Here is a 25,407-nt window from a genome sequence, read left to right on the forward strand (position 1 = left end):
CCCGGCTCCTGTTCTGCGGGTTGCCGGTGTTGATATAGCAAACCCACTAGATGTTGCCAATGAAATTGGCAATCATCTGGTCCGTATTTCTCAGGGACTCCATCTATGCCCCTCATTTCTTTCCTCAAAGTCTGCCAGAGAGTTAGCACCCTTGGACTTTTCTTCTCTCAGAGAAGAACAGTATAATGTGCCTTTTACACTTCAAGAACTGGAGGCAACACTCTCAGCTTGTCGATCATCGGCAGCTGGGCCCGACGACATTCATATTCGTATGCTACAACATTTACATCAGTCAGCCCTTGCAGTCCTATTACGCCTTTACAATCTTATTTGGTCACAAGGAGTTCTTCCACAGCTGTGGAAATCCGCCATTGTTCTCCCTTTCCGCAAACCAGGCACTACGGGACATGAAACCTCCCACTATCGTCCCATTGCTCTTACCAGTGCAGTTTGCAAAGTAATGGAACGTCTAGTAAATAGACGTTTAGTGTGGTATTTAGAGACACACAACAGTCTCTCCACTCGTCAATATGGCTTTCGTAAGGGACGTTCTACCATAGACCCCTTACTGCGCTTGGATACGTATGTTCGTAATGCCTTTGCGAATAACCACTCAGTTATTGCCATATTTTTTGACCTTGAGAAGGCATATGACACAACTTGGAGGTATAATATTTTAGCCCAAGCCCACTCCTTAGGCCTTCGAGGCAATCTACCATCCTTCCTTAAGAACTTTTTAACTGACAGGCATTTCCGTGTTCGGGTTAATAATGTGCTCTCCCCGGACTTTGTCCAAGCTGAAGGTGTCCCCCAGGGATGTGTTCTGAGCACAACACTTTTTCTCCTTGCTATTAATGATTTGGCCTCTAGTCTTCCATCAAATATTTGGTCATCACTCTATGTTGATGACTTCGCTATTGCCTGTGCAGGCGCTGACTGTCACCTCCTTACAGTTTCTCTCCAGCATGCAGTCGACCGTGTTTCCAATTGGGCCACCACACATGGGTTTAAATTTTCCAGCACTAAAACCCACCAAATCACTTTCACTAGACGCTCTGTCATCTCTGATCATCCTTTGTACCTCTATGGCTCACGTATCCCTGAACGTGATACAGTCAAGTTTCTGGGCCTCCTCTTTGATCGTAGGTTATCCTGGAAACCTCACATTACCTCTCTGAAGGCAACTTGTCACAGCCGGCTGAACCTTCTTAAAACCCTTGCTCATCTTTCGTGGGGAGCTGATCGTCGAACCCTCCTTCACCTACATTCCACCCTTATTTTATCGAAACTTGATTATGGTGACCAGATCTATTCAGCGGCATCTCCTGCTACTCTCTCTAGCCTTAACCCCATTCATCACCAAGGATTACGTTTATGCCTTGGTGCTTTTCGCTCTTCCCCTGTCGAAAGCCTCTATGCAGAAGCGAACGTTCCATCCTTATCCGATCGCCGTGATGCCCATTGCCTGCGCTACTATGTACGCTCTCATGATCTCCGCAATCCTTCCATTTATAGAATGGTCACTGATATTAGTAGACATTCTTTATTTGTTCGCCGCCCCTGCTTACTCCGTCCCTTCTCTCTTCGCCTTCATTCGCTCTTGTCTTCTCTTCAACTACCACCTTTCTATGTACATGTAGCATCTCACTTTTCCCTACCCCCCTGGGAAGTTCCAGCTGTTCGAGTCTGTTCTTTCTCCCTCCCTTGCTCGAAAGCCCAACTGTCTACGGTCGCTTCCCGCTCTCTTTTTCTTGACCACTTTCACTCTCATTCTCATGCCATTGCTGTGTACACAGATGGCTCTAAGTCTTCTGACGGCGTAGGATTCGCAGCAGTGTTTCCGGACAGCGTCGTACAAGGGCATTTACTATCTTCAGCTAGTATTTTTACTGCTGAATTATATGCCATCCTTACAGCACTTATCCGTATTGCATCTATGCCTGTGTCATCATTTGTGGTTGTCTCAGACTCCCTTAGTGCTTTACAGGCTATACAAAAATTTGATACACCTCACCCCTTAGTCCTCCGTATCCAACTTTGGCTACGCCGCATCTTTACTAAGCATAAAGATATTGTTTTTTGTTGGGTCCCTGGTCATGTTGACGTACAGGGCAATGAACAGGCAGACACTGCTGCGCGGTCAGCAGTACATGACCTACCAGTTTCTTATAGAGGTATTCCATGTACGGACTATTTTGCTGTAATATCTTCCCACCTTCACACCCGTTGGCAACAACGTTGGTCTACTATGCTCGGCAACAAACTTCAGTCTATTAAACCGAGTATAGGTTACTGGCCGTCTTCTTATCACCAGTGTCGAGGTTGGGAGACTACTCTCTCCCGTCTTCGCATTGGCCATACTCGTCTTACTCATGGATATCTCATGGAGAGGCGACTTGCTCCTCTCTGTGAGAATTGCCAAGCTCCATTATCAGTCAGCCACATTCTGTTGGACTGCCCACTTTATCAACGAGCACGCAGAATTTACCTCTGTCGTCGTCTTCGCCCCGCTGCTCTCTCTTTACCTTCCCTTCTCGCTGATGGACCCACCTTTCATCCGGACTCTCTTATTGACTTTTTGACAACGACTGACTTACTTCACAAATTCTGATACTTTCAGCCCTTTCTACTTGTATCTCTTGCTACCCTCTACCCCCGTACTATCCCCTGCCCCGCTGTTTTCTGTAACCTGCTGATCATCCCCCCTCCCTCCTGCCATCCAATTCCCTTGCTTCCTTCCCTACCCTGCAGCGCTGTATAGCCCTTGTGGCTTAGCGCTTCTTTTTGATTATAATAATAATTAACTTTTGACAGCCGAGAACTCCCATCCTCAGTTTATATAGCAGGACATCGGTTAAAAGTTCGAAAGGTGATCCCTACACCACAACAGTGTAGAAATTGCTGGCGATTTGGCCATCCAGCGAAATATTGCAGATCTATCGCCGAATGCCCAGTCTGTGGTGCCGATGACCATTCTAATACGTCTTGCAATCGATCTCCCTCTTGCCTTAACTGTCATGAGGCTCACCCTTCGTACTCTCGCCGTTGTCAGGTCTATTTAAACGAGCGGGAAATCCGTTACCTCAAAGAGACAGAAGGTCTCCCTTATGCCATGGCAGTTTCTCATCTCCGCCTCCAAGGGAGACTCCCACGTGTTTCTTATTCCCGTGTTTCAAAACGTCCCCCCACTTCTGGTATCCCATCTTCTACACCCACCTCTGTGGTTACCTCTCCCATAATCACTCCTGTATCTAATCCTTTTGCTGTCCTCGGCTCAGACGTCCCTACTTCAACGCCTCAGTCTAATCTCGCTTCTTCGAGTTCTCTCTTACAAGCCTCAGTATCGACGAGACCTCGTACGACACCTCTTCCCAATCGTCCCTCTACTTCTCAAAAGTCAAAAAAAGGTCCGGTAACACCTCCTACCCATCTTCCACCTCCTCATTTTACCCTCCCTGTCTCTGTCCCTAGTTCTTCCCCTCTCACTGGCTCAGTTACAAGTGCAGAGGTTCACCCTCCTCCTCGTAATGTACCTTCCTCCCCTGTTCCCTCCCAAGTTTCTTCCTCTTCTGCCACCTCCCAGGTTCCTGTCTCTTCTGTCCCCTGCCACGCTTCTCCAGTTCCCTCCACCCTTTCGCCCCCCCCTACCTTGGTACAGTCCAATACAGTTCCAATCTTTACTCATCCTCCCCCTACCATTCCCAATATTGTCTCCCATACGACATCTCTGAATTCTGAAACACTTGAAGCAATCTCTGAATATATTGCAGAGACCAAACCATCAATGGACACTGATCCACCTTCCGCTCTTTCTCTCTCCTCTGCTCCATCTGCGCAACTCCTTTCTTCACAGCGCACCGTTCCTTCGCTGCTTGAACATTTTCCACTGCCTCCGCATGTGGACTTTTCTAACCCTCCTAGTCCGTAGGAACCCTTACCTGCGGATTTCAAGTATCTTTATCATTACCAATCATGGCCTTTTTACAGTGGAATATACGTGGCCTCAGGGGTAATCGGGGTGAGCTTCAGATGTTACTCTCCCAGTTTGCCCCTGTTGGTGTTTGCTTACAGGAACCAAAATTACACTCTGCTGTTATTTCTCACATCTCAGGCTATAATTTATTGTATTCTTCAGATCCTTTTCCTGATGGGACCTTTAATGAAAGTGCCCTTCTCCGCACTGATATTCCGTACCATCAGCTATTTGTTCATACTTCGCTGCATTACACAGCAGCCCGTATCCACTTACATAGGTGGTATACGCTCTGTTCTTTATATCTCTCTCCTTCTCGGGCATTATCTATTCCGGATTTTGCCTTCCTTGTTTCGTCATTACCGCCACCAATTCTGTTACTTGGTGATTTTAATGCCCACCATTTCCTCTGGGGAGGGTCTCACTGTGATTCCCGTGGAATTCAGTTAGAGGCTTTTCTTGCCACCCACCCCCTCCATGTTTTAAATACAGGTACTCACACCCATTTTGATCCTCGGACTCATACTCTCTCTTGCATCGATCTCTCGGTTTGCTCTTCCTCCGCCGCATTAGACTTTACTTGGTCTGTTCTCCCGGACTTACATGACAGTGATCATTTCCCAATCATTCTTACTTCCCCTTCATATTCGCCACCTCTTCGCACCCCACGCTGGCAATTTAATCGGGCAAATTGGAACCTTTACTCACACCTGACTGTTTTTAAAGAGGTTCCTTCTTCGTCCTCCATCGATGAGCTTTTACACCTCTTCTCATCCTCCGTTTTCACCGCAGCTTCTCATTCTATACCCCAAACTTCGAGCAGGCATTCTCAGAAATGCGTGCCTTGGTGGTCTCCTGCTTGTGCTCGTGCAGTACGTTTGAAACGCGCTGCATGGGGCAGGTACCGGTACAATAGAACCACAGAGCGACTCCTTGATTTTAAACAGAAGCGTGCGATCGCTCGCCGTGTCATCCGTGACGCTAAACGCACTTGCTGGCGAGATTGTCTCCACCATCACCTCTGCTTCCTCTATGAGTGCAGTCTGGAAAAAAGTACGAAAACTGAGTGGTAAATATTCTCCTGACCCGGCTCCTGTTCTGCGGGTTGCCGGTGTTGATATAGCAAACCCACTAGATGTTGCCAATGAAATTGGCAATCATCTGGTCCGTATTTCTCAGGGACTCCATCTATGCCCCTCATTTCTTTCCTCAAAGTCTGCCAGAGAGTTAGCACCCTTGGACTTTTCTTCTCTCAGAGAAGAACAGTATAATGTGCCTTTTACACTTCAAGAACTGGAGGCAACACTCTCAGCTTGTCGATCATCGGCAGCTGGGCCCGACGACATTCATATTCGTATGCTACAACATTTACATCAGTCGGCCCTTGCAGTCCTATTACGCCTTTACAATCTTATTTGGTCACAAGGAGTTCTTCCACAGCTGTGGAAATCCGCCATTGTTCTCCCTTTCCGCAAACCAGGCACTACGGGACATGAAACCTCCCACTATCGTCCCATTGCTCTTACCAGTGCAGTTTGCAAAGTAATGGAACGTCTAGTAAATAGACGTTTAGTGTGGTATTTAGAGACACACAACAGTCTCTCCACTCGTCAATATGGCTTTCGTAAGGGACGTTCTACCATAGACCCCTTACTGCGCTTGGATACGTATGTTCGTAATGCCTTTGCGAATAACCACTCAGTTATTGCCATATTTTTTGATCTTGAGAAGGCATATGACACAACTTGGAGGTATAATATTTTAGCCCAAGCCCACTCCTTAGGCCTTCGAGGCAATCTACCATCCTTCCTTAAGAACTTTTTAACTGACAGGCATTTCCGTGTTCGGGTTAATAATGTGCTCTCCCCGGACTTTATCCAAGCTGAAGGTGTCCCCCAGGGATGTGTTCTGAGCACAACACTTTTTCTCCTTGCTATTAATGATTTGGCCTCTAGTCTTCCATCAAATATTTGGTCATCACTCTATGTTGATGACTTCGCTATTGCCTGTGCAGGCGCTGACTGTCACCTCCTTACAGTTTCTCTCCAGCATGCAGTCGACCGTGTTTCCAATTGGGCCACCACACATGGGTTTAAATTTTCCAGCACTAAAACCCACCAAATCACTTTCACTAGACGCTCTGTCATCTCTGATCATCCTTTGTACCTCTATGGCTCACGTATCCCTGAACGTGATACAGTCAAGTTTCTGGGCCTCCTCTTTGATCGTAGGTTATCCTGGAAACCTCACATTACCTCTCTGAAGGCAACTTGTCACAGCCGGCTGAACCTTCTTAAAACCCTTGCTCATCTTTCGTGGGGAGCTGATCGTCGAACCCTCCTTCACCTACATTCCACCCTTATTTTATCGAAACTTGATTATGGTGACCAGATCTATTCAGCGGCATCTCCTGCTACTCTCTCTAGCCTTAACCCCATTCATCACCAAGGATTATGTTTATGCCTTGGTGCTTTTCGCTCTTCCCCTGTCGAAAGCCTCTATGCAGAAGCGAACGTTCCATCCTTATCCGATCGCCGTGATGCCCATTGCCTGCGCTACTATGTACGCTCTCATGATCTCCGCAATCCTTCCATTTATAGAATGGTCACTGATATTAGTAGACATTCTTTATTTGTTCGCCGCCCCTGCTTACTCCGTCCCTTCTCTCTTCGCCTTCATTCGCTCTTGTCTTCTCTTCAACTACCACCTTTCTATGTACATGTAGCATCACACTTTTCCCTACCCCCCTGGGAAGTTCCAGCTGTTCGAGTCTGTTCTTTCTCCCTCCCTTGCTCGAAAGCCCAACTGTCTACGGTCGCTTCCCGCTCTCTTTTTCTTGACCACTTTCACTCTCATTCTCATGCCATTGCTGTGTACACAGATGGCTCTAAGTCTTCTGACGGCGTAGGATTCGCAGCAGTGTTTCCGGACAGCGTCGTACAAGGGCATTTACTATCTTCAGCTAGTATTTTTACTGCTGAATTATATGCCATCCTTACAGCACTTATCCGTATTGCATCTATGCCTGTGTCATCATTTGTGGTTGTCTCAGACTCCCTTAGTGCTTTACAGGCTATACAAAAATTTGATACACCTCACCCCTTAGTCCTCCGTATCCAACTTTGGCTACGCCGCATCTTTACTAAGCATAAAGATATTGTTTTTTGTTGGGTCCCTGGTCATGTTGACGTACAGGGCAATGAACAGGCAGACACTGCTGCGCGGTCAGCAGTACATGACCTACCAGTTTCTTATAGAGGTATTCCATGTACGGACTATTTTGCTGTAATATCTTCCCACCTTCACACCCGTTGGCAACAACGTTGGTCTACTATGCTCGGCAACAAACTTCAGTCTATTAAACCGAGTATAGGTTACTGGCCGTCTTCTTATCACCAGTGTCGAGGTTGGGAGACTACTCTCTCCCGTCTTCGCATTGGCCATACTCGTCTTACTCATGGATATCTCATGGAGAGGCGTCTTGCTCCTCTCTGTGAGAATTGCCAAGCTCCATTATCAGTCAGCCACATTCTGTTGGACTGCCCACTTTATCAACGAGCACGCAGAATTTACCTCTGTCGTCGTCTTCGCCCCGCTGCTCTCTCTTTACCTTCCCTTCTCGCTGATGGACCCACCTTTCATCCGGACTCTCTCATTGACTTTTTGACAACGACTGACTTACTCCACAAATTTTGATACTTTCAGCCCTTTCTACTTGTATCTCTTGCTACCCTCTACCCCCGTACTATCCCCTGCCCCGCTGTTTTCTGTAACCTGCTGATCATCCCCCCTCCCTTCTGCCATCCAATTCCCTTGCTTCCTTCCCTACCCTGCAGCGCTGTATAGCCCTTGTGGCTTAGCGCTTCTTTTTGATTATAATAATAATAATTTTCATAAACTTCATTGTAACGTAATTACTACAGGTCAGTGGCAGTGTCCGGTCTGACTTTCAAAAGCTATATCAATAATTCATCCTGCTCCCAAAGCAAGCAGAGCCACTTGAGGGTAAACTTAAATTGTAGAGTTGCTCATGCTGCTTTCTTTCGCAGTTGGAAAAAGTTTTCTTGAAAGATAAATTGTGTTGAGGTGAAAAGGGTTTATGCCATGGTAGTTAGACTTAATAACTGCCTTTATTACACAGCATCACAAGCCACCACTATCCTAAACAATGCTAAAAGTCTATCAGTACTTAACTACAACATCAGGTCCTTAAGCAAACACTATGATGACCTCCTGGCACTCCTTGAATCACTAAAGACACCCTTCTCCTGCATTATTCTTACTGAGACCTGGCTTAAGCAGGACACAATAGATATCTACCCTCTACCAGGATACACAGCAATTCACAACTGCAGACCAAACCAAGTTGGGGGTGGTATTGCAATCTATTACTCTAACCAATTATCTTGTCTTAGCACCACTAGCTTTAGTGATGAATATGGGGAATACATTTTTTCTAATTTTACTGTAAAAAACCTAAAGACGCCTATAACAATCGGTGCCATTTACCGGATACCTCACACAAACATCCCAAATTTCAGTGAGAAATTAGTCACTAATAACAAACAGACAAATGAATAAACACCTCTTAGCTGGAGACTTCAACATCAACCTTGGCTTACTAGATCAGCCTGTAACTGATTTCATCAATATGAACACACTTCTCATAACAATAACTAAACCAACCAGGCTCACTGAGACAAGTGCAACCATAATAGACCACATATGGACCAATATACTAGCCCCCCTTAAATCAGGGATAATCACATAGCACTACAGACCACTACCCTACCTTCCTCCTGACAAACATTAGTAAACCACCACTTGAATACAACAGTCTCATTTAGACTCCATGACGAGGCCTCAGTAAGGAAGTTCACAGCTGACCTAGAGACTGTTGATTGGCCTACAGAATTCTCAAAGGCCAATGGTATTGATGACTGGACAGACATCTTTCTTAACAAATTACTTAGACTATACAACAAACATTGTCCTATAGAAACAAAACAGATCACAAACGGCTTGGTTGCCCATGGCTAACCAGCACCATTCTGAAATCCATTGACAAGAAACACCAATATGAAAAGCAATATAGACAGGGCTTAATACACAAAAATACTCTTAAACACTATTCATCAGCTCTCACCAAAGTAATAAAAATAGCCAAACAACTATACTACTCCAGTAGATTCAGACACTAGAGGAGATATAAAAAAAAAAACCTGGAAAACACACTCAGATTCTAGGGACCCACAAACTGAGAAAAACCAAGAATATTGTCCTAACTAAACCTAATGAAACACCACTACATCCCACTGACACAGCTAATCCTCTTCAAGGGGGGCTCCTTGGCGTGGTGAAGAGGCTCTTGGTCTGAGGAATTAGCCCTGTCGGTCTTCTTCCTCAGACCGAACCTAATTACCCCCCATTCTCCCCTCCCCTATCCCATCCTCCCCATCCTCCCCTTTTTCCATTCCTCCTCCTCCTCCTCACCCCTCCCTTTTGCCCTTCCTCTTTTTAGCCTTCGTGATTTCTCCCACAGGCGCGCTAGTTCCTAGGTAGGGGAAAGGACACCGGGGTCCATCCCATTCCGTTGAGGTTTCTTGGCGGTGGCGTAGTTTGCCGTGGAATCTGGATTGCCTAGGGATGTCCCGATCCCTCTCCGGTATCCCGGAGTAGCTTTGGGTGTCTTTTGGGCGACGGGTGTATCTCTGGAAGCCACCTTTCGGATTCCGGGGGTGGTGGCTGAAGGAGGTATGCTTTGTGGCGGATATCCGGCCGCCCTCTCTTTTGTCCACCGAGGTAGCTCGGCAGATGTGAGGTTGCTATCCCAGATTGCTGGTTTACTGGCATGAAGGGTAGGGTATGGCACGGGTTCCATGCTGCATCTGCGCTACTAGCGGTGTCGAGTCCTCTTGGGCGCGGAGGGAGATTTCTGGCCCTTTCATTCCTCCTAGGAACTATCCCTCCCCGGTCCCCCCTTTTTTTTTCTTTTTTTTGTTTTTATTTTCTTTTCTTCTTTCTTTTTTTTTCTTAAAAACAAAAAGAAAGAAGTAACCTAACCATGGCAGCCCTAGTCCATGAACCTAGTACCCCCGGGCCCCTTCTTGATACCGCACCCCGTTCTGACCCCGCCTCGTCTTTGGACCACTCTTCAGACATTCCTCATGCCTCTGTACCTATTGCCGGTGCTGTTTCCTCACCCGCTTCAGGTACTGAGGCCTCGACTGACTCCTTCGATTTATCAGACCTTCGCTCTCCTCTGACTATGCTTCCGGCCTCTCCCTCTACGGTGCGGCAATTTTCAAATCGCCGACCCGTTCCACGTCGGACCAACTCTGGTCCCACGCCTAAACGTCAACGACAATTACCTGCTGATGATACTTCTCCACCTTCACCTTCTCGTTCTTCTCAGAAACGATTGACACGTCCTTCACTACCTTTCCACGCTCAGTTTCAGACTGAACAGTGGACTAAATTCTTCACTTTACGACCAACTTCCTCTACTGCCTATCTTTCTGACCATAGTATTGGCAAGGCACTCCTACGCCATGTTGGTAAAGATATTTCTTTTCATGCTCTTAAGAGCGGTACGCGCATCATTACCGTACAGAATGCTACCCAGGCTCGTGAGCTCTCTCGTCTTTCCCATATAGATACTGTTCCTGTCACCCTTGAAAAACATCATTCCCTCAATTCTTGTAGTGGTACCGTTATTCTGCCCCATACCATAGTTCAACAAAATTTCCAGACATGTGGCACCGACATTCTCGAACAGCTGGAACTCCAAGATCTCCCAATCCTCAAGGTAGACACTTACGTTCTTCCTGCCCGTGGGCGGAGACGATACCCTAGCAATGTGGCTCGTTTAACTTTTGACAGCCGAGAACTCCCATCCTCCGTTTATATAGCAGGACATCGGTTACAAGTTCGAAAGGTGATCCCTACACCACAACAGTGTAGAAATTGCTGGCGATTTGGCCATCCAGCGAAATATTGCAGATCTATCGCCGAATGCCCAGTCTGTGGTGCCGATGACCATTCTAATACGTCTTGCAATCGATCTCCCTCTTGCCTTAACTGTCATGAGGCTCACCCTTCGTACTCTCGCCGTTGTCAGGTCTATTTAAACGAGCGGGAAATCCGTTACCTCAAAGAGACAGAAGGTCTCCCTTATGCCATGGCAGTTTCTCATCTCCGCCTCCAAGGGAGACTCCCACGTGTTTCTTATTCCCGTGTTTCAAAACGTCCCCCCACTTCTGGTATCCCATCTTCTACACCCACCTCTGTGGTTACCTCTCCCATAATCACTCCTGTATCTAATCCTTTTGCTGTCCTCGGCTCAGACGTCCCTACTTCAACGCCTCAGTCTAATCTCGCTTCTTCGAGTTCTCTCTTACAAGCCTCAGTATCGACGAGACCTCGTACGACACCTCTTCCCAATCGTCCCTCTACTTCTCAAAAGTCAAAAAAAGGTCCGGTAACACCTCCTACCCATCTTCCACCTCCTCATTTTACCCTCCCTGTCTCTGTCCCTAGTTCTTCCCCTCTCACTGGCTCGGTTACAAGTGCAGAGGTTCACCCTCCTCCTCGTAATGTACCTTCCTCCCCTGTTCCCTCCCAAGTTTCTTCCTCTTCTGCCACCTCCCAGGTTCCTGTCTCTTCTGTCCCCTGCCACGCTTCTCCAGTTCCCTCCACCCTTTCGCCCCCCCCTACCTTGGTACAGTCCAATACAGTTCCAATCTTTACTCATCCTCCCCCTACCATTCCCAATATTGTCTCCCATACGACATCTCTGAATTCCGAAACACTTGAAGCAATCTCTGAATATATTGCAGAGACCAAACCATCAATGGACACTGATCCACCTTCCGCTCTTTCTCTCTCCTCTGCTCCATCTGCGCAACTCCTTTCTTCACAGCGCACCGTTCCTTCGCTGCTTGAACATTTTCCACTGCCTCCGCATGTGGACTTTTCTAACCCTTCTAGTCCGTAGGAACCCTTACCTGCGGATTTCAAGTATCTTTATCATTGCCAATCATGGCCTTTTTACAGTGGAATATACGCGGCCTCAGGGGTAATCGGGGTGAGCTTCAGATGTTACTCTCCCAGTTTGCCCCTGTTGGTGTTTGCTTACAGGAACCAAAATTACACTCTGCTGTTATTTCTCACATCTCAGGCTATAATTTGTTGTATTCTTCAGATCCTTTTCCTGATGGGACCTTTAATGAAAGTGCCCTTCTTCTCCGCACTGATATTCCGTACCATCAACTATTTATTCATACTTCGCTGCATTACACAGCAGCCCGTATCCACTTACATAGGTGGTATACGCTCTGTTCTTTATATCTCTCTCCTTCTCGGGCATTATCTATTCCGGATTTTGCCTTCCTTGTTTCGTCATTACCGCCACCGATTCTGTTACTTGGTGATTTTAATGCCCACCATTTCCTCTGGGGAGGGTCTCACTGTGATTCCCGTGGAATTCAGTTAGAGGCTTTTCTTGCCACCCACCCCCTCCATGTTTTAAATACAGGTACTCACACCCATTTTGATCCTCGGACTCATACTCTCTCTTGCATCGATCTCTCAGTTTGCTCTTCCTCCGCCGCATTAGACTTTACTTGGTCTGTTCTCCCGGACTTACATGACAGTGATCATTTCCCAATCATTCTTTCTTCCCCTTCATATTCGCCACCTCTTCGCACCCCACGCTGGCAATTTAATCGGGCAAATTGGAACCTTTACTCACACCTGACTGTTTTTAAAGAGGTTCCTTCTTCGTCCTCCATCGATGAGCTTTTACACCTCTTCTCGTCCTCCGTTTTCACCGCAGCTTCTCATTCTATACCCCAAACTTCGGGCAGGCATTCTCAGAAATGCGTGCCTTGGTGGTCTCCTGCTTGTGCTCGTGCAGTACGTTTGAAACGCGCTGCATGGGGCAGGTACCGGTACAATAGAACCACAGAGCGACTCCTTGATTTTAAACAGAAGCGTGCGATCGCTCGCCGTGTCATCCGTGACGCTAAACGCACTTGCTGGCGAGATTATGTCTCCACCATCACCTCTGCTTCCTCTATGAGTGCAGTCTGGAAAAAAGTACGAAAACTGAGTGGTAAATATTCTCCTGACCCGGCTCCTGTTCTGCGAGTTGCCGGTGTTGATATAGCAAACCCACTAGATGTTGCCAATGAAATTGGCAATCATCTGGTCCGTATTTCTCAGGGACTCCATCTATGCCCCTCATTTCTTTCCTCAAAGTCTGCCAGAGAGTTAGCACCCTTGGACTTTTCTTCTCTCAGAGAAGAACAGTATAATGTGCCTTTTACACTTCAAGAACTGGAGGCAACACTCTCAGCTTGTCGATCATCGGCAGCTGGGCCCGACGACATTCATATTCGTATGCTACAACATTTACATCAGTCAGCCCTTGCAGTCCTATTACGCCTTTACAATCTTATTTGGTCACAAGGAGTTCTTCCACAGCTGTGGAAATCCGCCATTGTTCTCCCTTTCCGCAAACCAGGCACTACGGGACATGAAACCTCCCACTATCGTCCCATTGCTCTTACCAGTGCAGTTTGCAAAGTAATGGAACGTCTAGTAAATAGACGTTTAGTGTGGTATTTAGAGACACACAACAGTCTCTCCACTCGTCAATATGGCTTTCGTAAGGGACGTTCTACCATAGACCCCTTACTGCGCTTGGATACGTATGTTCGTAATGCCTTTGCGAATAACCACTCAGTTATTGCCATATTTTTTGACCTTGAGAAGGCATATGACACAACTTGGAGGTATAATATTTTAGCCCAAGTCCACTCCTTAGGCCTTCGAGGCAATCTACCATCCTTCCTTAAGAACTTTTTAACTGACAGGCATTTCCGTGTTCGGGTTAATAATGTGCTCTCCCCGGACTTTGTCCAAGCTGAAGGTGTCCCCCAGGGATGTGTTCTGAGCACAACACTTTTTCTCCTTGCTATTAATGATTTGGCCTCTAGTCTTCCATCAAATATTTGGTCATCACTCTATGTTGATGACTTCGCTATTGCCTGTGCAGGCGCTGACTGTCACCTCCTTACAGTTTCTCTCCAGCATGCAGTCGACCGTGTTTCCAATTGGGCCACCACACATGGGTTTAAATTTTCCAGCACTAAAACCCACCAAATCACTTTCACTAGACGCTCTGTCATCTCTGATCATCCTTTGTACCTCTATGGCTCACGTATCCCTGAACGTGATACAGTCAAGTTTCTGGGCCTCCTCTTTGATCGTAGGTTATCCTGGAAACCTCACATTACCTCTCTGAAGGCAACTTGTCACAGCCGGCTGAACCTTCTTAAAACCCTTGCTCATCTTTCGTGGGGAGCTGATCGTCGAACCCTCCTTCACCTACATTCCACCCTTATTTTATCGAAACTTGATTATGGTGACCAGATCTATTCAGCGGCATCTCCTGCTACTCTCTCTAGCCTTAACCCCATTCATCACCAAGGATTACGTTTATGCCTTGGTGCTTTTCGCTCTTCCCCTGTCGAAAGCCTCTATGCAGAAGCGAACGTTCCATCCTTATCCGATCGCCGTGATGCCCATTGCCTGCGCTACTATGTACGCTCTCATGATCTCCGCAATCCTTCCATTTATAGAATGGTCACTGATATTAGTAGACATTCTTTATTTGTTCGCCGCCCCTGCTTACTCCGTCCCTTCTCTCTTCGCCTTCATTCGCTCTTGTCTTCTCTTCAACTACCACCTTTCTATGTACATGTAGCATCTCACTTTTCCCTACCCCCCTGGGAAGTTCCAGCTGTTCGAGTCTGTTCTTTCTCCCTCCCTTGCTCGAAAGCCCAACTGTCTACGGTCGCTTCCCGCTCTCTTTTTCTTGACCACTTTCACTCTCATTCTCATGCCATTGCTGTGTACACAGATGGCTCTAAGTCTTCTGACGGCGTAGGATTCGCAGCAGTGTTTCCGGACAGCGTCGTACAAGGGCATTTACTATCTTCAGCTAGTATTTTTACTGCTGAATTATATGCCATCCTTACAGCACTTATCCGTATTGCATCTATGCCTGTGTCATCATTTGTGGTTGTCTCAGACTCCCTTAGTGCTTTACAGGCTATACAAAAATTTGATACACCTCACCCCTTAGTCCTCCGTATCCAACTTTGGCTACGCCGCATCTTTACTAAGCATAAAGATATTGTTTTTTGTTGGGTCCCTGGTCATGTTGACGTACAGGGCAATGAACAGGCAGACACTGCTGCGCGGTCAGCAGTACATGACCTACCAGTTTCTTATAGAGGTATTCCATGTACGGACTATTTTGCTGTAATATCTTCCCACCTTCACACCCGTTGGCAACAACGTTGGTCTACTATGCTCGGCAACAAACTTCAGTCTATTAAACCGAGTATAGGTTACTGGCCGTCTTCTTATCACCAGTGTCGAGGTTGGGAGACTACTCTCTCCCGTCTTCGCATTGGCCATACTCGTCTTACTCATGGATATCTCATGGAGAGGCGTCTTGCTCCTCTCTGTGAGAATTGCCAAGCTCCATTATCAGTCAGCCACATTCTGTTGGACTGCCCACTTTATCAACGAGCACGCAGAATTTACCTCTGTCGTCGTCTTCGCCCCGCTGCTCTCTCTTTACCTTCCCTTCTCGCTGATGGACCCACCTTTCATCCGGACTCTCTCATTGACTTTTTGACAACGACTGACTTACTTCACAAATTCTGATACTTTCAGCCCTTTCTACTTGTATCTCTTGCTACCCTCTACCCCCGTACTATCCCCTGCCCCGCTGTTTTCTGTAACCTGCTGATCATCCCCCCTCCCTTCTGCCATCCAATTCCCTTGCTTCCTTCCCTACCCTGCAGCGCTGTATAGCCCTTGTGGCTTAGCGCTTCTTTTTGATTATAATAATAATAATAATCAAAACATACTAAACCCCTGCCAGTTTGGATTTAGGAAAAATAAAAGCACTAATGATGCAATCATAAAAATGCTAGATCTGCTTTACACAGCATTGGAAAATAAGGAATATCCACTAGGAATTTTTATTGACCTAAGAAAAGCTTTTGACACAGTAGACCACGACATCCTACTCCACAAACTTGATCACTACGGTATAAGAGGCCATGCACTTGCTTATTTCAAATCTTACATTACTAATAGGTATCAGTACGTCCCCATTAAAGACAGCATCAGCAACACGGCCACTTGATACTGGAGTTCCGCAGGGAAGTGTCCTTGGTCCCCTGCTCTTCCTCATATACATCAATGACCTTCCAAACGTATCCCAACACCTGAAACCCATTCTCTTTGATGACACGACTTATGTCATCTCACCCTAATCTTGCCACCCTCAACACCATTGTGAATGAGGAGCTGATTAAAATATCGACTTGGATGACAGCCAATAAACTTACGCTTAATACTGACAAAACCTACTATATTATATTTGGTGGCAGAGCAGGAGATGCACAAATTAACATTAAGATTGACAACACTCTAATTACCAGAAATAATGGGGGAAAATTCCTAGGCTTATACCTTGACAACAACCTGAATTTCAGCACCCATATCCAGCATATAGCCAAAAAAGTATCCAAAACGATTGGGATCCTCTCCAAGATACGATACTACGTGCCGCAAAATGCCCTTCTCACACTATACCACTCACTTATTTATCCATACCTCACCTATGCTATTTGTGCTTGGGGATCAACTGCAGCAACACACCTAAAGCCAATAATAACCCAACAAAAAGCTGCAGTAAGAATAATCACTAAATCCCATCCCTGGCAACACACCCCCCCACTCTTCATAGATCTAAACTTGCTCCCAGTTCAGTACATCCACACTTACTACTGTGCAATCTATATCTACAGGGCCTTGAACTCTAATATCAACCTTGACCTAAAACGCTTTCTTGATAGTTGTGACAGAACCCACAGGCATAACACCAGACACAAACATCTCTACGACATTCCCCGTGTCCGACTAAACCTTTACAAAAATTCAATGTATGTCAAAGGCCCTAAAATCTGGAATACCCTACCTGAGAACTCTAGAACTGCAGACACATTCATCACCTTCAAAACTACCATTAGAAAACATCTTATCTCCCTGATACACCCCGTCAACTAACTACACGAATACCACCTGGTGGTTCACACTTACACTCACTCACTCATTTGATCATAAACGGAAATATTAATCTCAGTCTTAAAATAATGAATCCTGTGATACTCCAATACTGAAACTATGTACTGTGCCAAAACAAAAGCATTCACACTGCTAAACTCACAAACTAGTATTTAGTCACTTAGCCATAATACCAACTTACCTCATAATTTGTAATATTTTACAATTAAGAATAAAACTAAGTATGCCCGAAATGCCTAGCCATGCTAAGCGTTCTAGTGGTACACTCTGTAATCACAATTTTACTACATGTAAACCAAACAATAACCAAATTCCTGTAAACTCAGCATTGTAATCCTTATAGAGAATAATAAACTTTGAATACTCCCACACGTTTACTAAGCTCCCAAAAATTCTTGGCGATATCTTGGCCCATGCTTAGGCCTTCGGAGGCAACCTGGCAGAAATGCCTAGGCGAGCTAGTGGTCTTCGTAATATTTTATGTAACCGCCCCCCATATTGTAATCTTTAAAGATTAAAATTTAAATTTCTTATTTTTCGCCTGTCAAGGTTATTTCCCTCAGGGTTGGTCTTTGCCACCATTATCACCACTCGCTATCAAGGACCTTGCCTTAGTTCTCCCATCAAATATTTGGGAAGTCACTGTTACTTATAACTTGCGCAGTCACTGTCCGGTTTATAGCGCTCCAGAACGCCATAAACCCAGTTTTCCACTACGCCACTATGGGTCTAAATTGTTAAACATTTTAGATTAGACTGATCACTAATGCCACGTTATTCCTGTACGGTTCGTTTCCCTGATAAGGTAGTTTCTGCCATGTTTAATCACTAGCTGTCCTGGAATCTTCGACCTCCAGGTGACTTCTGGAAATAAGGTACCTGATATTTTCAACATTTAAGTAAAACGATAAAGAGGGTAAACTTTTAATTGGAAAAATACATTAACTCTGAACAGGCGCTGTAAATCCCGATGGGTTTAGCGCTCCTCCATAATATATTGAAGAAATTTGATATTGCTATATTAAGGACCTTGAAGGGAGGCATTGACAGATATTTGACGTTAGTTGTCAAACCCGATTCTTTCTCCATGGAGCACCATAATCCCTAATGATTTAGGGCTTCCCCGTAAGTAAACGGTCAGCTGGGACAGTCATCGTGTAGTATACAAGAGGAATCCTTAAAGACGTGCCCAGGTGGGCAGGTACAGCCGGGTACACAGGGTCCAGGGCAACGCGTGGTCCAGGGAGAGAGAGGTGGAGACAACACTGAGATAACAGGATGACTGGAGGTCTGGATGCTGGTCTGGGACCCACAGTCTGGTGGTCCACACGGTGCAACACACTCGGACCATACCATGCCCTGTGGGCACCTCGCATCTGCAACACCATAACATCCAACTTTATTATCTAATGATTATATTTGAAGCCTATCCAGTGATGTTTAACTTATATTTAAGTTAGACAAAAAAATCTATAGCACTACATAAACAATTTACACAGGCCTCGCCGGACCATTAACAAAGCTGAGACTAAATGGACCACAACGCTGAATGATCATTGTGGGTTTAGCGCTTATTGATTAATATAAAGGACCAGAATATCCCAAGAGTTAACTTTTCATTCTGCAATCCTTCTCATGGCTAATGCAATGTTAACATTAGATGTATTAATACCAGTATAACCTCCCCCCCCAACCCCCGTTAGTGGAGGTTCCTTGATACTGGTGACGGGCTCTTGATCTAGGGAACGATCTGAGTTAAGCCAGGATGCCTTCCATCCCCCGACCCCGCAGGAGCTGTATAATCCCTATGGGTTTAACGCTTCCCCTTGATATTAATGTAAGTGCTCTAGTGAGTTTAGAGCTTTTCTTATGTACAAACAATTTAACACGTAACTACAGTTGCCTCTGAAGAAACTAAGTTAAAATGAAGACTAGGATCAGTAGAAAAGGACAGTACAACACCACACACACACACACACACACACACACACACACACACACACACACACAAACACACACACAGGACATCCCCAACATTCAGGACGCCCGCCACACAGGACGCCCGCCACACAGGACGCCCTCAAACAGGACACCCTCACACAGGACACCCTCACACAGGACACCCTCACACAGGACACCCTCACACAGGACACCCTCACACACAGACCCCCACACACAGGACACCACTACAGACCCTGTCACACAAAGGACTCTCCTACACACAGGACACTCCTGCGTGCACAGTCACACAGGACACCCCTACACACAGACCCTTACACACAGGACACCCTTACACACAGGACACCCTTACACACAGGACACCCCTACATACAGACACACACAGGACACCCCTACATACACACCGTCACACACGGAACACGCCTACAGACCCTGTCACACACGGAACACGCCTACAGACCCTGTCACACACGGAACACGCCTACAGACCCTGTCATACACGGAACACGCCTACAGACCCTGTCACACACGGAACACGCCTACAGACCCTGTCACACACGGAACACGCCTACAGACCCTGTCACACACGGAACACGCCTACAGACCCTGTCACACACGGAACACGCCTACAGACCCTGTCACACACGGAACACGCCTACAGACCCTGTCACACACGGAACACGCCTACAGACCCTGTCACACACGGAACACGCCTACAGACCCTGTCACACATGGAACACGCCTACAGACCCTGTCACACACGGAACACGCCTACAGACCCTGTCACACACGGAACACGCCTACAGACCCTGTCACACACGGAACACGCCTACAGACCCTGTCACACACGGAACACGCCTACAGACCCTGTCACACACGGAACACGCCTACAGACCCTGTCACACACGGAACACGCCTACAGACCCTGTCACACACGGAACACGCCTACAGACCCTGTCTCACACGGAACACGCCTACAGACCCTGTCTCACACGGAACACGCCTACAGACCCTGTCTCACACGGAACACGCCTACAGACCCTGTCTCACACGGAACACGCCTACAGACCCTGTCTCACACGGAACACGCCTACAGACCCTGTCTCACACGGAACACGCCTACAGACCCTGTCTCACACGGAACACGCCTACAGACCCCGTCTCACACGGAACGCCTACAGACCGTCACACACGGAACACGCCTACAGACCCTGTCTCACACGGAACACGCCTACAGACCCTGTCTCACACGGAACACGTTTACAGACCCTGTCTCACACGGAACACTCCTACAGACCCTGTCTCACACGGAACACGCCTACAGACCCTGTCTCACACGGAACACGCCTACAGACCCTGTCTCACACGGAACACGCCTACAGCCCCTGTCACACACGGAACACGCCTACAGACCCTGTCACACACGGAACACGCCTACAGACCCTGTCACACACGGAACACGCCTACAGACCCTGTCACACACAGGACACACACACCCTGTCACACACAGGACACCCCTACACAGAGGACACCCATACACAGACCCTGTCACACACACGACACCCCTACACACAGACCCTGTCTCAAACAAGACACCCCTACACACAGGACACCCTTACACACAGACCCTGTCACACAGGAAACTCCTACACACCGTCACACACAGGACACCCCTACAGACCCTGTCACACACAGGACACCCCTACAGACCCTGTCACACAGGACACTCGTACACAGACCGTCACACAAAGGACAACCCTAGTCACGGGAAAATCCTACACACAGACCGTCACACAAAGGACAATCCTACAGTCACGCACAGGACAATCCTACAGTCACACAGGACAATCCTACACAGACCCTGTCACACACAGGACACCTACACAGACCCTGTCACACACAGGACACCCCTACACAGACCCTGTCACACACAGGACACTCCTACACACACACACACCGTCACACACAGGACACCCCTACACACAGGCCCTGTCAAACACAGGACACTCCTACACACAGACCCTGTCACACACAGGACACTCCTACACACAGACCCTGTCACACACAGGACACTCCTACACACAAACCCTATCACACAGAAGACACCCCCTACACAGACCCTGTCACACACAGGACACCCATACACAGACCCTGTCACACACAGGACACCCCTACACAGAACCTGTCACACACAGGACACTCCTACACAGACCCTGTCACACACAGGACACCCCTACACACAGACCCTGTCTCACACAGGACACTCCTATACAGACCCTGTCACACACAGGACACCCTTACGCAGACCCTGTCACACACAGGACACCCCTACACAGACCGTCACACAAAGGACAATCCTACAGTCACACACAGGCCAATCCTACACAGACCCTGTCACACACAGGACACCCCTACACAGACCCTGTCACACACAGGACACTCCTTCGCACAGACCCTCTCACACACAGGACACCCCTACACAGACCCTGTCACACACAGGACACTCCTACACACAGACCCTGTCACACACAGGACACCCCTACACACAGATCCTGTCACACACAGGACACCCCTACACACACATCCTGTCACACACAGGACACCCCTACACAGACCCTGTCACACACAGGACACCCCTACACACAGACCCTGTCACACACAGGACACCCCTACACACAGACCCTGTCAAACACAGGACACCCCTGCACACACCTGTCACACACAGGGTACCCCTACACAGACCCTGTCACACACAGGATTCCCCTACACACATACCCTGCCACACACAGGACACTCCTACACACAGACCATGTCACACACAGGACATTCCTACACACAGACCCTGTCACACACAGGACACCCCTACACACAGACACTGTCACACACAGGACATTCCTACACACAGACCCTGTCACACACAGGACACCCCTACACACAGATCCTGTCACACACAGGACACCCCTACACACAGGGCACTCCTACACACACACCCTGTCACACACAAGACACCTCTACACACAGATCCTGTCACACACACAGTACACCCCTGCGCGCACACCCTGTCACACACAGGACACCTCTACACACACATCCTGTCACACACAGGACACCCTTTCACACAGACCCTGTCACACACAGGACACCCCTGCACACACCTGTCACACACAGGGTACCCCTACACAGACCCTGTCACACACAGGACACCCCTACACACAGGGCACCCCTACATACAGACCCTGTCACACACAGGACACCCCTACACACAGGCCCTGTCACCTACAGGACACCCCCACACACAGGACACCCCCACACACAGGACACCCCCACACACAGGACACCCCCACACACAGGACACTTCCACACACAGGACACCCACACACACAGGACACCCCCCCACACACAGGACACCCCCACACACACAGGACACCCCCACACACACAGGACACCCCCCACACAGGACACCCTCCTACACACACAGGACACCCCACACACACACAGGACACCCCACACACACACAGGACACTACCCCACACACAAGACACCCTAACACGGACACCCATATACACAGAACCCCACCACACATACGGGAGAACCCCCCAGACACAGGACATCCCCCAGACACGGACACCTCCACACACAACACTCCCACACACAACACTCCCACACACACAGGACACCCACACACACAGGACACACCCACACAGGACACCCCCACATAGGACATCCCCCAACACTCAGGACACCCCCACACACAGGACATCCCCATACACTCAGGACACCCCAACACACGCAGGACACCCTCACACAGACCCCCCCACACAGGACACTCCTACACACAGACCCTGTCACACACAGGACACCCCTACACAGACCGTCACACAAAGGACAATCCTACAGTCACACACAGGACAATCCTACACACCCTGTCACACACAGGGCACCTCTACACAGACCCTGTCACACACAGGACACCCCTACACACAGACCCTGTCACACACAGGACACCCCTACACACAGACCCTGTCACCTACAGGACACCCCTACACACAGACCCTGTCACACACAGGACACCCCTACAGATATACCCTGTCACACACAGGACACCCCTACATACAGACCGTCACACACAGGACACCCCTACACACAGACTCTGTCTCAAACAAGACACCCCTACACACAGGACACCCCCACACACAGGACACTGCCCCACACACAGGACACTGCCCCACACACAGGACACTGCCCCACACACAGGACACTGCCCCACACACAGGACACTGCCCCACACACAGGACACTGCCCCACACACAGGACACTACCCCACACACAGGACACTACCCCACACACAAGACACCCTAACACGGACACCCATATACACAGGACCCCACCACACACACGGAAGAACCCCCCAGACACTGGACATCCCCCAGACACGGACACCCCAACACACACAACACTCCCACACACACAGGACACACACACAGGACACACACACAGGACACACACACAGGATACCCACACACAAAGGATACCCACACACACAGGACACCCCTACACACAGGACACCCCCACACAGGACACCCCCACATAGGACACCCCCACATAGGACATCCCCCAACACTCAGGACACCCCCACACACAGGACATCCCAACACACGCAGGACACCACACGCAGGACACCCTCACACAGACCCCCACACACAGGACACCCCCACACACAGGACACCCCAACACACAGGACGCCCCCACACACAGGACACCCCCCCACACACAGGAAACCCCCCCACACACACAGGACACTCCCACACACACAGGACACCCCCACACACACAGGACACCCCCACACACACAAGACACCCCCCACACACATAGGACACTACCCCACACACAAGACACCCTAACACGGACACCCATATATACAGAACCCCACCACACATACGGGAGAACCCCCCAGACACAGGACATCCCCCAGACACGGACACCCCCACACACAACACTCCCACACACACAGGACACACCCACACAGGACACCCCCACATAGGACATCCCCCAACACTCAGGACACCACCACACACAGGACATCCCCATACACTCAGGACACCCCAACACACGCAGGACACCACACGCAGGACACCCTCACACAGACCCCCACACACAGGACACTCCTACACACAGACCCTGTCACACACAGGACACCCCTGCGCGCACACCCTGTCACACACAGGACACCCCTACACACACCCTGTCACACACAGGACACCCCTACAGACCCTGTCACACACAGGACACCCCTACACGCAGACCCTGTCACACACAGGGCACCTCTACACAGACCCTGTCACACACAGGACACCCCTACACACAGACCCTATCACACACAGGATACCCCTACACACAGACCCTGTCTCAAACAAGACACCCCTACACACAGGACATTCCCACACACATGGTACCCCCACACACAGGACACCCTCACACACAGGACACCCCCACACACAGGACACTGCCCCACACACAGGACACTGCCCCACACACAGGACACTACCCCACACACAGGACACTACCCCACACACAAGACACCCTAACACGGACACCCATATACACAGGACCCCACCACACACACGGAAGAACCCCCCAGACACTGGACATCCCCCAGACACGGACACCCCCACACACAGAACACTCCCACACACACAGGACACACACACAGGATACCCACACACACAGGACACACACAGGATACCCACAGGATACCCACACACACAGGACACCCCTACACACAGGACACCCCCACACAGGACACCCCCACATAGGACACCCCCACACAGGACATCCCCCAACACTCAGGACACCCCCATACACACAGAACACCCCAACACACGCAGGACACCACACATAGGACACCCTCACACAGACCCCCACACACAGGACACCCCCTGCACACAGGACACCCGACTCACCACAGAGTACTGAAGTGCGCCATGAGAGGACGACACCAGCTCTGGTGCACATGGTAGAGTACAGTTGTAGTGTGGGACACAGGCATGTCATCATGTCTCCAGGACACGCGCACAGCTCCCTCCTGCAGGCTCTGATGTATGGCTCAGGTGGCACTAGCTGGTGACACTCACGGAAGCTGGCACCCTGGTTCCAGAAGTAGAAACAATTATGTCATATATATCACTATCAGAATAGCGGCTAGCCAGGATTCAGTCCTGCATTACCACACCCAGCCCTGTGAGAACGGCACAATGTACGCATCACTTTCCACTTAAAAGTTCGTAGAGAATTCGTAGTGTGGA

At 48.7% G+C, this 25,407-nt stretch overlaps 1 protein-coding gene across 3 annotated transcripts in view; it reads right to left on the reverse strand.

Moving 5' to 3' along the window:
• Nucleotides 1-18,058: 18,058 nt before the first annotated feature.
• LOC128698496 (uncharacterized) overlaps nt 18,059-25,407 on the reverse strand; it is a 178,751-nt gene continuing 171,402 nt past the window's right edge. For all 3 annotated transcript variants that reach the window (XM_070084971.1, XM_070084970.1, XM_070084969.1), the window contains 2 exons: nt 25,066-25,249; nt 18,059-18,522 (listed from right to left, as the gene is read on the reverse strand). In XM_070084971.1, coding sequence (XP_069941072.1) covers nt 18,284-18,522; nt 25,066-25,249 — 423 coding nt within the window. In that variant the 3' untranslated portion in view covers nt 18,059-18,283. The remainder of the gene's footprint in view (nt 18,523-25,065; nt 25,250-25,407) is intronic.

This window comes from Cherax quadricarinatus, chromosome 14 (genome assembly GCF_038502225.1).
Source record: "Cherax quadricarinatus isolate ZL_2023a chromosome 14, ASM3850222v1, whole genome shotgun sequence".
NCBI classification, from domain to species: Eukaryota; Metazoa; Arthropoda; class Malacostraca; order Decapoda; family Parastacidae; genus Cherax; species Cherax quadricarinatus.